Source organism: Staurois parvus, unplaced genomic scaffold (genome assembly GCF_062004578.1).
Source record: "Staurois parvus isolate SC_StPar_1 unplaced genomic scaffold, SC_StPar_1.0 ptg000011l, whole genome shotgun sequence".
Lineage (NCBI taxonomy): Eukaryota > Metazoa > Chordata > Amphibia > Anura > Ranidae > Staurois > Staurois parvus.
Window position 1 is genome coordinate 25431950 of NW_028317807.1, and position 15020 is coordinate 25446969.

At 43.9% G+C, this 15020-nt stretch overlaps 1 protein-coding gene across 4 annotated transcripts in view; it reads left to right on the plus strand.

Annotated features, from left to right (window-relative positions):
- Positions 1–2704: 2704 nt before the first annotated feature.
- ARMC8 (armadillo repeat containing 8) overlaps positions 2705–15020 on the plus strand; it is a 182637-nt gene continuing 170321 nt past the window's right edge. For all 4 annotated transcript variants that reach the window (XM_089671757.1, XM_089671774.1, XM_089671765.1 and 1 more), the window contains exon 1: positions 2705–2847. In XM_089671757.1, coding sequence (XP_089527883.1) covers positions 2794–2847 — 54 coding nt within the window. In that variant the 5' untranslated portion in view covers positions 2705–2793. The remainder of the gene's footprint in view (positions 2848–15020) is intronic.

Below are 15020 nucleotides of genomic sequence, written 5' to 3' on the forward strand. Positions count from 1 at the left end.
CAGCCGACAGAAATGACAGTGCTCTTAAATGAGACAAGTACACACTATAGAAGGTTATGCTTTGTTCATATTACATGTCTGAGGTTTATAACCACTTTACCTAAGCCCCATCATGATCCAACGATGTGAATGACAGAATCGGCTGTGCCAGGTTTTTGTCTCCTCATTGGCTGGGACAACAAGCAGGAGCCATTTACTCCCACTGCTGACAATCACAGCCAGTCAGCCAAAGAGGAGAGAGAAGGGCGTGGCCAAGCCATGGCTCCCTGTGTGAATAGACACATGGAGCAGCAGGTGCCCCCATAGCAAGCTTCTTGCTTCAGGACACCCGACAGACAGGAGGAGCCAGGAGAGCCTGTGAGGGACCTGAGAAGAGGAGGATCCAGGATGCTGTGTGCAAAACCACTTCACACAACAGGTAAGTATAGGCATGTTTGTTATTTTTTTTTTTTTAAATGAACCTTTATAATCGCTTTAAGAGTTGTATAGATGACTGTGGCCATAGTTCAGCTTTAAAATAGAGGCCTCCATAAATCACTGTATCTTTTAGCTATCAAATATGTTACATTGCCTAAACCTTTATTGCAACCTCTAAATTATTACATGTCATTTGAATTCCAGCATGCAGGAAATGTTGCAAAGTAGAAAAAAGAAAAGAAAAAAATCAACTTTTATTCTGCATCTTGAGCAAACTTGCCCAGCCAGGGTCCATCTTGAGGTTGCTAGAGGTTATCTGAGCTGTGTGCAGTGGTGGATTGATCTCCCGCCAACACTGACCAGCAATGCAAGGAGGATATTTTCTGCTGACTAGGCCTTTTTCACATGGGCAGTTCAGCTGGGGGGGGCAGTGAAAACAGGTGGTTGAGCTGTGTTTTACTGCCCCCCACCTAAGACCTACAATACAGATGGGGGTGTTCACATACAGTGGCCATGATGATTTGCATTGTGGTCACAGCAAATTAAACATGACATGTAAAGTTGACAGGCGGCACCGCGTGTCAAACTCAGCCATTGAAGCAATATGGCCACACTGCAGCCGTGAATTCTATTCTTACAAAATAAAATAAAATAAATGCAAAATTGCCTTTCGACAAAAAAAAACCCAGAAAAGGCATTCAGGAGGTGGCAGGATCACTTCCTGAATGGCTGACAGCTGCTGCTTAGCCGCACTATGAAACGTGATCCACCAAGAATAGCTTTTCAGAGAATGGGCTACTGTGAGCTTAGCCTAAGGAGCCATCTCTAAACTGACCAATAATGGTCCAGTAATGATAGTGGACTTTTCTGCACTTTTTTTTATTGTTTCAAAATTAACATTGCATACAGCAGCTGGTGTTAAAAAATGACTTGCCCTGGGTGTTGGGCACTCCTGCCATTGGTGGCTACAGCTGTCAATCACTGGGTCCTGGCTGGAGATCACTGAGGAAAACTGATGGGGGAGGGGTCTTTATGTAAACAATACATGCCTCCCTAGTTAAACACCCAGCACACAGTTAACCCTTTGATCACCCCACATGTTAACCTCTTCCTGCCCAGTGACATTAGTACAGTGTCAGTGCTTTTTATTACCAATGATCACTGTATTAGTGTCACTGGGGATGTCAGTGACACCAAGTCAGTTCCCACCCAGTGTCAGAATGCCCGCCGCAGTACCGCTATAAGTCGCTGATCGCCGCCATTGCTAGTATAAAAAAAAAATCCCAGTATATTTACCGCCATTTGTAGATGCTATAACTTTCATGTAAATCAATTCATATATATGTATTGGGATTTTTTTTTTTTAGCAAAGACATGTAGCAGAATACATTTTGGCCTAAATTTAAGACGAAATTAGATTTTTAAAAACATTTTTCAGAACAGGTTTCATAGCAATTTTTTTTTCAAAATTGTCTGTTTTTTTTTTTTTTTTTTTAAAGAGCAGGCATTCAAATACCACCAAAAGAATTCAGGGAGGAAAAAAAGACATACATTTCATTTGGGTGCAGCGTTGCATGACCACGCAATTGTCATTTGCTGTAATGCAAAAAATGGCCTGGTCAGGAAGGAGGAGTAAATCCTCTGATGGGCAAGTCGTTAAGGTGAACTTATCCTTTAGGGTATGGGGTGGGATCAACTTCCTGATCTTTTGACTACTGTGATTGGCTGTCACAATGGTCACATGACTGGGAGCCTGTCCTGCTGGTTCCCAATCATAACTGGAGACCAGGAGCTGTCTGTGACAGCTCAGTGTGTTGGGAGCTTGCAGTGATCACAAAAACCTATGTGGGCGCTAAAGCCCACCCTATGCGTTATGTGGTCATGAAGAGGTTAAGAAGGTTGATTTGGAGGGGTTGTGTGTATTGAGGCAGTTTAGTTGACTTTAGTAGGCAGTCTTTGTATTTATTTCTTCATCTGGGGGTGTGGTGAGGTTCTGTCCTCAGAAGTCATCACTGATGACAAGTATGTGAGAAATCGTCCTGTGATGTCAGGGTGTCTCCATCCTGACAGTGTCGTGTGGGCTGTGTGCCCCCTCCTCCCCTCCCCCCATGTGACATGTAAATAAACACATGCCCCGTCCAGAGCCGTGCTCCGCTCCCTCTATAGCAGCTGTCACTCCGTGTAAATCTATTCCACACACGCCTCTGCACTTTCCACACAGCCCGAGTCCTCCTGAACACCCCACGTATGATTCCACTCGGGGAAAAAATTGTGCTAATATTGTGAAGCCAAGTGTTGTCAGTGCGCTCCTCTGTGGCCTCTCGGTGACGGGGAGTCTATAGAAAAACTGCTGTGGAAAGTGCGGATGTAGGCGGGATGACCAAGATGGCGTGTGTGCTGGAGCCTCCGCTCCGGATGAGCGTGCTATCTGTAAGTATCTGAGCCGGAGAGGCCGCACCCAGCCCGGCCGGGAGGGGGAGAGGGAGTGCTGTGCCTCCGTCCATGGGGGGCAGGAAGGTGGGAGGGGGTGCGGGGCTCCGTCCTGTGGAGGGGGGGAGGCCGGGGTGGCAGGCGTTCTGTGCTCCTGAAGGACTGATACTGATGGTTACCACACGACTGCCATTGGGGCACAGGGGCTGCCTTCCTGGCATGGGGTTGCCCATAGCAACAAGTCTGGCAGGTGTTCTGTGATTGGTTGCATCCAGCAGACATTGTGTGCACTGGACTAGGGGAGAGGTGCCTGTAGGTGACCATACAGCTTCCAATCTGACAATGACCAAGACCGGTTTGGATTTCAATTGAGTGACATAAAGTGATAGCCCTCCATTTTGGTGTGCTAAGCCTAGGTGCGCACCTCACGAGAAATGCCCTGGAAGAAGTCCCCGATGCTTTTTTTTAAAGATGTGCTGCAGCACCTTGAGTTTTGCGCATGCAAAAATACCCCATGTTTTCCAATGTGCGGGGGTGCTATTAAAGGGGAGCTCCACCCAAAAGGGGAAGTTCTGCTTTAAGCCTTTGTCCCCCGCTCCCCATTAAAGTGTCACTAAACCCACAACAGTAAAATCAGTCTGTATATGCAGCAAAGCATGCTCGTTATACTCATTGGGGAACCTAAGGGGTTAATCCTCTGCATTGTGTAAAAAGGCCATTTGGTCCTGTTTTCTATGACCCTCCTCTTGTTCAAATGTCCACCTGATAAGACAGACTGAACCTGTAGTCACTCTGCACATGCTCAGTTTGGTGTATATGGCTAGAGAAGTTTTTTTCTTTCTTTCTTGGGAGAGTGCATGTGATCAGCACAGGACCAATCAGCACTGTCCAGACAGAGGTCAGGGGTTTTGCATCCTCCTAGAGCAAAATGAAAACTTCTTATATCTATAAATGTTGCGCTCCTATTATCCAACTATATAGTTGGATAATAGGAGCGCAACATTTATAGATATATGGTTTAAATTGCACAGTTGGAGTATGTGTTGTTAGCGATCCCTAAGGTTTTTTTGTTTTGGCTCGCAAGTTACACACACCTGTATTTTGAAAATGAAAACTCTTCTTACAAGCTTTAACCAGTGCTCTGCTGAAGTCACAAGACTGCTCTGAATGCTGATGAGAAAATGCATTTAGCAGATTATATTTACTAAAATAATTGCACTTCCATGTTGTGTGTACTGTGGGAGACCAGATATAGTGAATGCAGGGTCCTGGGTTTAGTAACACTTTAAGGATTGGCACCTTTGGAGAGCGGGTACCTGAATTTGATAGGTACCCGCTCCCACTTCTGCTGTGATCGCCTAAGGCGATCGGAAGCGGAATTTGTCCCCTCCCCCTCCCTCCCCGTAGTCTTCTGAGACACATGACAGGTCCCAGAAGACTACGGGGCCATTCACAGAGCAGTGAAGCCACAAGCTGTCACAGCCGGGTGCCCACACTGAAGATGCCAGGGAGAGAAGATGGCGAAACCAGTGGTGGTTTGGACACGGCTAGATCGAGGGACAGGGAAATGTCTGTACTTTTTTTTTTTTTTTAAATCAACTGGAACTCTGCTTTAAGAATTTGTGTCAGGTACCCCCGCACATCTACTAATGAGCAGCACATTTTGCTTTCAGGTTGGGAAAGCGCCATTTTGCGAACGTTCCCGACCCGCGGGTTGAAAACTTGCATGTGGCTGAATACCACCCATTTCTGCTGCAGACAGGAAGTCTTTACAAATCAAGGATGAATTTTAGACGTTACTGGAGTTGGGTTTTGATCAGTGAAAGGAAACACACATGTACTAGTACAACGACTGATGGGACAGGTACTCTGGGTTCATGTCACATCTGTGTGGGTTTGCAGACTGTGTTTCCTGCAGAAAGAAGGTTCATGCACCATTTTGGAAATGCAGCGGGCAGGAAATAGCATGGTGCTATTTCGCTGCAGTTCCCGCACCTGCAAATGTGCTGTGGTTTGAGATGTTTGGGGGTGCCATCAAGAATGAATGGCAGCCCCATGTGTCTCTAAGGATTAGTTCACACTACATGTGTTTGTGTCTTTTTTTTCTGCATCCAAAACGCACAGAAAGTAGGTTCTATGGTTGTCAATGTCATAGTTCACATCAGTGATTGCAGTTCCAGTGCATTCCAGATGCAGAAAAAAAAAAGTAGAATAGGCTGCATTTTTCCTGCACAGAACTGAACCGCGGTAAAATGAAGGTTTGCTGTGTCTCCCAGCACAGTCTCAAGAGCATGGAGGAGATTACAGGAGACAGGCAGTTACTCTAGGAGAGCTGGACAGGGCCATAGAAGGTCCTTAACCCATCAGCAGGACCACTACCTGCTTCTGTGTGCATGGAGGAACAGTACGAGCTCTGCTAGAGCCCTATAAAATGACCTCCAGCAGGCCACTGGTGTGAATGTCTCTGAACAAACAGAAACAGACTTCATGAGGGTGGCCTGAGGGCCCGACGCAATCTAATGGGCCCTGTGCTCACTGCCTGGCACCATAGAGCTCGATTGGCATTTGCCATTGAACAGCAGAATTGGCAGGTCCGCCACTGGCGCCCTGTGCTTTTCACAGTTGAGAGCAGGTTCACCCTGAGCACGTGACAGACGTGAAAGAGGCTGTATGACATTGAGGTGCGACACCCAGGGAAGGCACGAGACTTCATCTGCATGCTCCTCAAACCACGATTTGACAACATCGTTGTGAAACCAAGCATTATCTTGGTAAATGGTGCTGTCTTTGGGAAACAATGGTTGTACCATGAGGTGCACATGGTTGGCCAAATTTTGTACATAGTCTCTAGCAGTGACTCTACCTTACAAGGTGATGATAGAGCCTGCAGAATGCCAAGATTTGATTGCCCAAACCATGATTATGCTTATCAAATGATGTTTTCCTGGAAACTGTATATGTTATACCGTTTGATACTGTACCTCATGACATGACAAATAATTTGGCAACTTCAGTCACAGAGGCACCAGCTAAGCGACCACCAACAATTTAACCTCTTTGAAGCTCAGTAATCTCTGACATGACTCCGTATCACTAGCAACGCATGCAGTGAATGGCGAAAGTGAGGCTCTCCACCTGTTATCTAGGTGTCTCATCACACAGCAGAAGCAACTCAATGCACGTCATCACTTTCATACCTGCAAGTCATGTATTGTTTCCATATTTTTGTCCAACCCCTGAGATATAAATATATATATACACACATATACTATATTGCCAAAAATATTGGGATGCCTGCCTTTACACGCACATGAACTTTAATGGCGTCCCAGTCTTAGTCCGTAGGGTTCAATATTGAGTTGGCCCACCCTTTGCAGCTATAACAGCTTCAACTCTTCTGGGAAGGCTGTCCACAAGGTTTAGGAGGGTGTTTATGGGAATGTTTGACCATTCTTCTAGAAGTGCATTTGTGAGGTCAGGCACTGATGTCGGACGAGAAGGTCTGGCTCACAGTCACTGCTTTAATTCATCACAAAGGTGTTTTATTGGGTTGAGGTCAGGACTGTGTGAAGGCCAGTCAAGTTCCTCAACCCCAAATTCTCTCATCCATGTCTTTATGGACCTTGCTTTGTGCACTGGTGTGCAGTCATGTTGGAACAGGAAGAGTTCATCCCCAAACTGTTACCACAAAGCTGGGAGCATGAAATTGTCCAAAATGTCTTGGTATGCTGACGCCTTAAGAGTTCTCTTCACTGGAACTAAGAGGCCAAACCCAACCCCTGAAAAACAACCCCACACCATAATCCCTCCTCCACCAAACTTTACAGTTGGCACAGTGCAGTCAGGCAAGTACTGTACTCCTGGCAACTGCCAAACCCACAGAGACAGAGAAATGTGATTAGTCACACCAGAGAACACGTCTCCACTGCTCTAGAGTCCAGTAGCATCGTGCTTTACACCACTGCATCCGACACTTTGCATTGCACTTGGTGATGTAAGGCTTCGATTCAGCTGTTCGGCCATTGAAACCCATTTCATGAAGCTCTGTACGCACTGTTGTGCTAATGTGAAGGTCATGCAAAATTTGGAGGTCTTTAGCTATTAACTCTGCAGACAGTTGGCAACTTCTGTGCACGTTGCGCTTTGGCATACACTGACCTCTCTTTGTCATTTTACGTGGCGTAACGCGTCATGGCTGAGTTGCTGTTGTTCCCAGTTGCTTCCACTTGTTGACTGTGGAATATTTAGTAGCAAGGAAACTTCACAGATGGACTTATTGCACAGGTGGCAACTTATCATGGTACCACGCTTGAATTCAATTCACTGAGCTCCTGAGAGCGACCCATTCTTTCACAAATATTTGTAGAAGTCTGCATGCTTGATTTTATACACCTGTGGCCATGGAGTTGATTGGAACACCTGAATCCAATGATTGGAGGGGTGTCCCAATACTTTTGGCAATATAATCTGTATATATAATTTTTTTTTTTTTGCAAATGTGGTAGCATTTCTTATTTTATATGCAGTTGTTGATTATCCCATCGTATCCTCAATGACATAGCTGTGTTTTGTGGCTGTACAGACTGTACGTTTTTGGGATTGCCAGTGTCAGATGGATGTGCTGTGTAAAACACTGTTCCAGAGAGCACCGTTCCGTTGTATTGCTAACTGCTGGGTAGGCATGTGGTTTCTGATCACATTTTCTTTATTTTCAGCTGCATAGTAGTTCCAGCTGTATCTTTGGAAATAGGGATGCTGTTTTCATGATATATGAAGCGTTTACAAAAATGGTTTGCTCCTAAATTGTAAAATAGCAAATCATTTGTCCCTAATGTTAGTCCTTCCAGACAAAACCTCTTGGGGCTTTTTGGTAAATTCTGGAGCAGAGGTTAGCACAGTTCTTCGAGGAAATTAATCACATTGTATGTTTCATTTCTTCCTGAACAGGTTAGAACTGTAATGGTCAGCAAGTTTGCTATTATTAGCGATTTACAGAAATTGGGAAGTAAAGTGTGACAATTGGAATTAGTTGTTCAATCTCAGTGTTTGCTGACGATACAAAGCTATGCAGGGCAATAATGTTGCACCAGGATATATCACTGTTGATCTGTGTTTCCTTTGTGATTAGGTGACCAGGATATAGAAACTTTATAAGAAGACCTAATTTAAGTAGACGGGTGGGCAGCTAGAAGGCAGATGAGGTTTAATATTGAAAAATGTAAAGTAATGCACTTTTGTTCTAAAATTATGAATGCAAGTTACATGCTAGAAAGAGAAACTCTGAGGAAATTGAGAATGGAAAATGATCTGGGGGTCCTAGTAGATGACAGACTCAGCAATAGCATACAAAGCCAAGCTAAAGCCAGCAAGGCCAGCAGACTGCTGTCATATATTAAAAAGGTTATTTACTCAGAGATCGGACTATAATAATACCACTGTGCAAAACTCTGGTTTGGCCACATCTCAAGTATGCCATCTAGTTCTGGTCACAGTCTTTAGGAAGGATGTGCTTGAAATGGAGGGACTCTGGAGAAGGGCAACACAGCTAAAAAGGGTGGAGGATGGAGGACTTCAGTTAAGAGGAAAAACCACAAACCTTAAACTTATTCTCCCTCTTAAAAGAGGAAATGATCACAGTTTACAAATCTTTAACCGTTTTTCTGCCTGAGCCGTTTTTTGTGTTTTTTTTTTTCCACCCCCACACATGTTTAACTTCTTCCTGTCCGCGCATAGTCTATAGATGGCGGATGGGAAGCTTTGCTGATGTGGGTTAACGTACCTGTACTTCAGCCCACATCGGTAGCTCCTTCATGTCTCACAGCATGCATCTAGGAGCCCCAGTGACTAGTATATGTCCAATCACAGCAATCGCATAGTAAACATTAGCAAGTGAAAGTAAAGATCGCTTTTCTCATCTCTCACTGTGAGAGCAGAGAGAAGCGATGCTGCAGCCTGTGAGTCAGGCTGCTTGTACACTTACCGATTGCTGTGCCACTCCAGTGTGCCTGATCATTGCCCATTATAGTCAGTAATAAACATGCAGCCATCCCATCACCTGTCCCAGTGCTCACATTAACATGGCTGTACCCCATAGCAGCGTCACAATCACTGCCATACCCCATACCAGCGTCCTGATTACCGCCATACCAGCGTCCTGATTACCCCCATACCAGCATCCCGATGGCGGCCATCCCTGATGGCCGCCATATGCCATACCGGCGCCCTGATGGCCACCGTGCCCCATATCGGCATCCCGATCTCCGCCGTGCCCCATATCGGCGTCCCGATCTCTGCCGTGCCCCATATCGGCGTCCCGATCTCCGCCGTGCCCCATATCGGCGTCCCGATCTCCGCCGTGCCCCATATCGGCGTCCCGATCTCCGCCGTGCCCCATATCGGCGTCCCGATCTCCGCCGTGCCCCAATATCGGCATCCCGATCTCCGCCGTACCCCATGCCGACGTCCCGATCACCGCCGTACCTCATGCCAACGTTCTGATCATCGCCATACTCCCATACCAGCATCTGTCATTTTAGGGTCTCCACTGATCAATATTCAAATCTATATCCCATAGTTTGTAGACTCTATAGCTTTCACACAGACTAAACAATATACACTGTTTTGCCCCAAAAATGTAGCAGAATATATGAATACATTTTGGCCTAAATTTATGAGGAAAAGGTATTTATTTTCAAAATTTTCTAACAAAACCTAAGCAAATAATGATTTTGTTTTTCAAAATTGTCAGTATTTTTTTATTTGTATAGCAAAAATAAAAATCCAGTAGTGATCAAATACCACCAATAGAAAGCTCTGTCTAAAAAAAAAAATTATAAAAAGAATTCATATGGGTGCAATGTTGCACAACTGAATAAATGTCACTCAAAGTGTGATAGTCCTGAAAGCTGGCCTGGACTGGAAGGGGTTTGAAAGTGTCCGGACTTGAAGTGGTTAACAAAATAATTTTAGGACTGAGGATAGCATAAAATCCCCCAAACATTTTATGTTTTCTGAAAGCAGACACCCTCCTAGATAATAATATTGTGGTAATTCCAATTTTTTCTGTTACCACCCATGTTTTAGGGCACAAAATAAATTACCCAATTTTTTGGTAAAATATAAATGATTTGAGATTTTGGGAGGGATTTTATGTGCTTGGAGTATAACTTTTGTTTTTTTTTTTTTAATTTTGTAACTTTTTTCATCACACGGGACAAAATGTCCCCTACAGTGGGTATAGAAAAAGAATCGCCCCTCTTTAAAATAATCGCATTTTGTTATTTTGCAGCCTGAAATGAAGACACACACTGTTTTTGTTTTATCCAGCTGTATTTACTCAGTGCAGCTTATAACATCCAGGTAAAAGATAAAACACCAGCATGTCGGAAAACAAAACATTACTGTGTTGGAAAAAGGATCACTCCCCTCCTAAAAATGACTTGTAAATTCAATCAGGTGTAGCTAATCACCTTCTCCATGGAACACACAGCCATTTCTTTCACCTGTGATCAGCTGTGGTCATTGTGATTAGAGCTTTCCTGGAGAATTTCAGTCCCAAATAGTGCAAATGAAGCAAACAATCGACTATGGGTGGCAAGGCACTGTCAAAAGATCTCTGGTATAAAATTGTAGACAGGCACAAGTCAGGAGATGCATACAAACAAATTTCCAAAGGCTTTATCAATGCCTAGAAGCACAGTGAAGTCTATTATTAAAGCGGAGCTCCACCCAAAAGGGGAAGTTCCGCTTTAAAGACTGGTCCCCTGCTCCCCATTAAGGATTGGCACCTTTGGGTGGGGGGGGGAGTGTGTACCCGAAATTGACAGGTACCTGCTCCCACCTCCGCTACGATTGCCTAGGTGATCGTAAGCCGAAGTTGTCCTCCTATTCTCCCTCCCCGTAGTCTTCTGTGACACGTGACAGGTCCCAGAAGACTACGGGGCCATCTAGGAAGCACAGCGCTACTAGCGTATGCACATTAGGCACCCGGCTGTGAAGCCGCAAGCTGTCACAGCTGAGTTCCCAGACTGAATATGCCGGCTCCTGGAACACCAGATGACTGGTGAAACGGGCTGCAGGGAGGACACTGCTGGATCAGGTAAGTGGCTGTTTTTTAAAAGTCAGCAGCTACAGCTTTTGTTACTGCTGACTTTTTTTTTTTTTTTTTACATTGTGAGTGGAACTCCGCTTTAAGAAGTGGAAGGTATTTGGTACAACACAGACCCTCCCTGGATCAGGACATTACTCCAAACTTCATGAAGGAGCCAGGAGGAAACTGGTCAGAGAGGCTACCAAGAGGCCTACAGCAACTCTGAAGCAGTTTAGGAATTTGACAAAGCGTGGTCATTGTGTGCATATGACAACAATATCACAAATTCTCCACAAATATGGCTTGTATGGGAGGGTTGCAAGAAAAAAGTCACTCCTCAAGAAAGGCAACATTAAGCCACGACTGAGCTTTGCTAAAACGCACCTTGAAGATTCTGAGGCCACATGGAAAAAGGTGTTATGGTCAGTTGAGACTCAGGCCTCATGCATACAGGACGTTTTTGCAGTCACTTTCTGGGCTTCAGGCGTTTTTTGGGTTTTTATTGCTTCTAAGTGGCCTTCCATGTTCTGCTTCATGTAATGCTTTTAGAAGCTTTAAGCAGCTTTTTGTAGCAGTAGCGTTTACCAGCAGGATAAAAAAACCCAGGCCCAGTGCATCCAGGAACAGCAGCATTTTGGCAGAAACACCAGTTGACACGTCTAAATACGGGTTTTTCCAACTCAGGGATTCTGTTTTTTTTTTCTGACATGTTGGTGTTATATCTTTCACTTGGATGTTATAAGTAAATACAGCTGGATAAAACAAAAACTGTGTTTGTCTTCATTTCAGGCTGAAAAGCAACAAAGTGTGATTTTAAAGTGGTTGTATGTGATGATTTTTTTTTGGTGACAGATGATTTTATTGAGACTTCTGGGGTCTAAAAAACCCTGGATGACTCACCTGTTCTCTAGGAAATTTAATGCAGTGCAGATGGCACTGCACTAGGTTCTTTCCTGGTCATACTGACTGGGGAAAGGGGGACCTGGAAGTAACGTTTTACATGTCACTTCTTGGTCAGCAAGAAGAGGGGGGGCAGCAGATACATATCCACTCGGCTCCCTCCCCTCTTCCTGGTGGCACCTGCCATACCAGTCATACCCAGATGCGCACAGCCCAGGATACATGGCAAGGACACTTCTATTGGACAACCAGAAGTCAGCTTGTCAGATATATAAAAACCCTCCCCCACCCCGTATGGACCTGCCAGCAAAAGGCTTAAACGTTGACTCTAGCACTGGAAAAAACTGTTTAAGGAGAAGTTGGAGCAGAAACAGTTCAATCCTAAACTGCGTAAGGGGTTCTTTACTGTCAGAGCAGTAAGGTTGCGAAACTCCCTTCCACAGTTAGTTGTGTCAGCAGGGAGTGTAGATAAATTTAAAAACCTTTTTAGATGTGTTTTTTCTTTTTAAATCTCTATACAGTGATATGGAAATAGCTACTTAAACCCACATGCCAGGTTATTTTTTTGTTGTCTGTGTACCATTTAGGAAATTTCACTTTACTTCTTGCTCCAGAGCTGTGGCAGGAAGCTAGAGGAAATCCCTAAAGAGATTTTTTCTTTTAAATAGGTGTCCCAGTACAGTTGTCCCCATTGAAGGATTTCCTTTTACCTCCTGTTCTGACAATTCTAAAGTTTTTTGGGGATTTTTCCTCACTTTTTCAGTAACATTGGTGAACAGTACAAATAGGGGGCTTAATCTCTCCAGTGGGGGCACAGAGATCAATATAAATTTGAGATAGGGTCTAAACCTTCCCTACTCTGAAAAACTGAAAACAAAGGTTTTTGCCTAGAGATCTAGTTTAAGGGAAAACATGCACAAAACCTACGGTAATTTAAAAATCATTAGCTTGCTTGTTGGTTAATGTAGATGGAACAGGTTTGGTCACCACATTGCCCATGTAGATAATTGTCCTTCATAAGTTTCTGCTTCTTGATGACTCTTGAGTCCTGTCACTTGACCGTAGGCTGCAGGAAAATAAATGTCAAGATGACCTGTAGCCTTATGGATTGTTATGATTAAGGGCTCATGTACACGGGACGTTTGGAAAACTCTTCTGACCGGTGGAAACTGCTAGAAAACGTAGGCTAAAAAATGGCATTGTAGCCGCGTTTACATACTGCGTTTATGCGCGTTTGCATTTAGAAGCGTTTTTAAAAGAAAACCTTAGGAGACCTTCCCAAATGCCCAGAATGCACTGAAAAATAGTAAATAACTATTTCAGACATTTTGAGAGAAATAGAGAGTAGAAGCAGAGAGAGTAGTATGTTTTGAGATTACCTGTCTTTTCTGGTTGTATTCACTATGGATCCCATCATGAGCATAATGCAGCACGTTCTATCATTTATTCCTTCACGTGAAACCTGGAACTGACTGCACCGGTGTACTAGGTTCATTTGAATATATGGAAATTGCAAAGCATGCATTTGGACAGCATCTGGATATGGACCTGTCAAAAAAAAACGCATCTGAACGCAAACGCTTGTTAACCGCGTTTACACTTGATTGGCGTTTGAATCCCCGGTAAAATCTACTGCTGAATGCAATTTTGGTGCATTCAAGAAAACAATTGTAAACTCAACTGCCTGCAAATGACTGTGTACATGGACACATAGGAAAACATAAAGGAGAGTTCAAGGGCTGCTGAAAAAAACGCTTAACAGCTCCTGAACGTCAGTTTTGTAGCTGCAGTGTACATGAGCCCTTAGGATCAGATACTTACTGCTAATGGTAATCTATAATACTGGTATTTCTCAACATGCTTACAGCCCATCTCCAGTCAATATTCTTTTTCCATGGCTAGGGAATGTTATAACTTGTGTCCAGAATTAATAAGAGGAACTCCACTTTTTGAGAAAAAAAAACATTCCCCACTGAGTGATCAATGTACAATACTTGGAGGAATTTTAACCGCTTGAAGTCCAGCCCATTGTAGCTTTACTGCTACAGGGTGGCTCTCCTGTGCAAATCTACCTGCGGATCACTTCTGCTGTGAACTGTCACAGCAGAAGCCGGTCTGCGAGTTCAGGCGAACGGATCTTTGCCAGCACCCACAGATCATTGGGCAGGGAAGAAAAACAGAGTTGTACCTGTATATACATAGGCACAGCTCTATTGTGACAGGGGAAAGTAATCAATCCGGTATTCCTACAGAGCTGGAAACAGATCCATCACTTCCCCTAGTACCAGCACCATCTAGTGTACACCAAGCACATAGCTAGGCACACACTTAACCCTTTGATCACCCTAGATGTTAACCCCTTCCCAACCAGTGTCATTAGTACAGTAATCTGCATATTTTTAGCAGTGATCACTGTATTAGTGTCACTGGTTCCCACAAAGTGTCAGTTATTGTAAAAAGGTCTGCCGCAAAATCGTAGTCCCACTATAAGTTGGTGATCGCCGCCATGAATAATATCAAAAAGAAATTCCAGTATATGTCCTATAGGTTTTAGATGCTATAACATTTGCGCAAATTAATCAGTATACACTTATTGGGATTTTTTTACCAAAAATATGTAGGAGAATTCATTTTGGTCTGAATTTATGAAGAAATTTGACTTGTATTTATTTTATTTTTTTTATTGGTTCTAAAAAACCATTTGTTTGCTGCACTTAGTAAAAACCAATTGTCAATCACATGCTGGTAGGTTAATTGGATCCTGTCTAAATTGGCCCTAGTATGAATGTAATAGGGACTTTAGATTGTACGCCCCTTGAGGGTTAGGGACTTGTGTGAATGTACAATATATATGTAAAGCGCTGCGTAAATTGATATAAGTACCTGAAATAAATTAACGAACACAAAATATATAAATAATAACAAATAGTACCCAGCTGCACTCAAAACATCAAACCTGTGCTTGAAGCGGAGTTCCACTCACTCTGTAAAAAAAAAAAAAAAAAAAAACTCAGCAGCTACAAAAACTGTAGCTGCTGACTTTTAAAAAAACAGCCACTCACTCGTCCCATGATCCCGCGTTGCCCCTGCCACAGCCGTTTCACCGGCCGTCTTGTATTCCAGGCGCCGGCATCTTCAGTGTAGGCACCCGGCTGTGACAGCTTGTGGCTTCACAGTCGGGTGG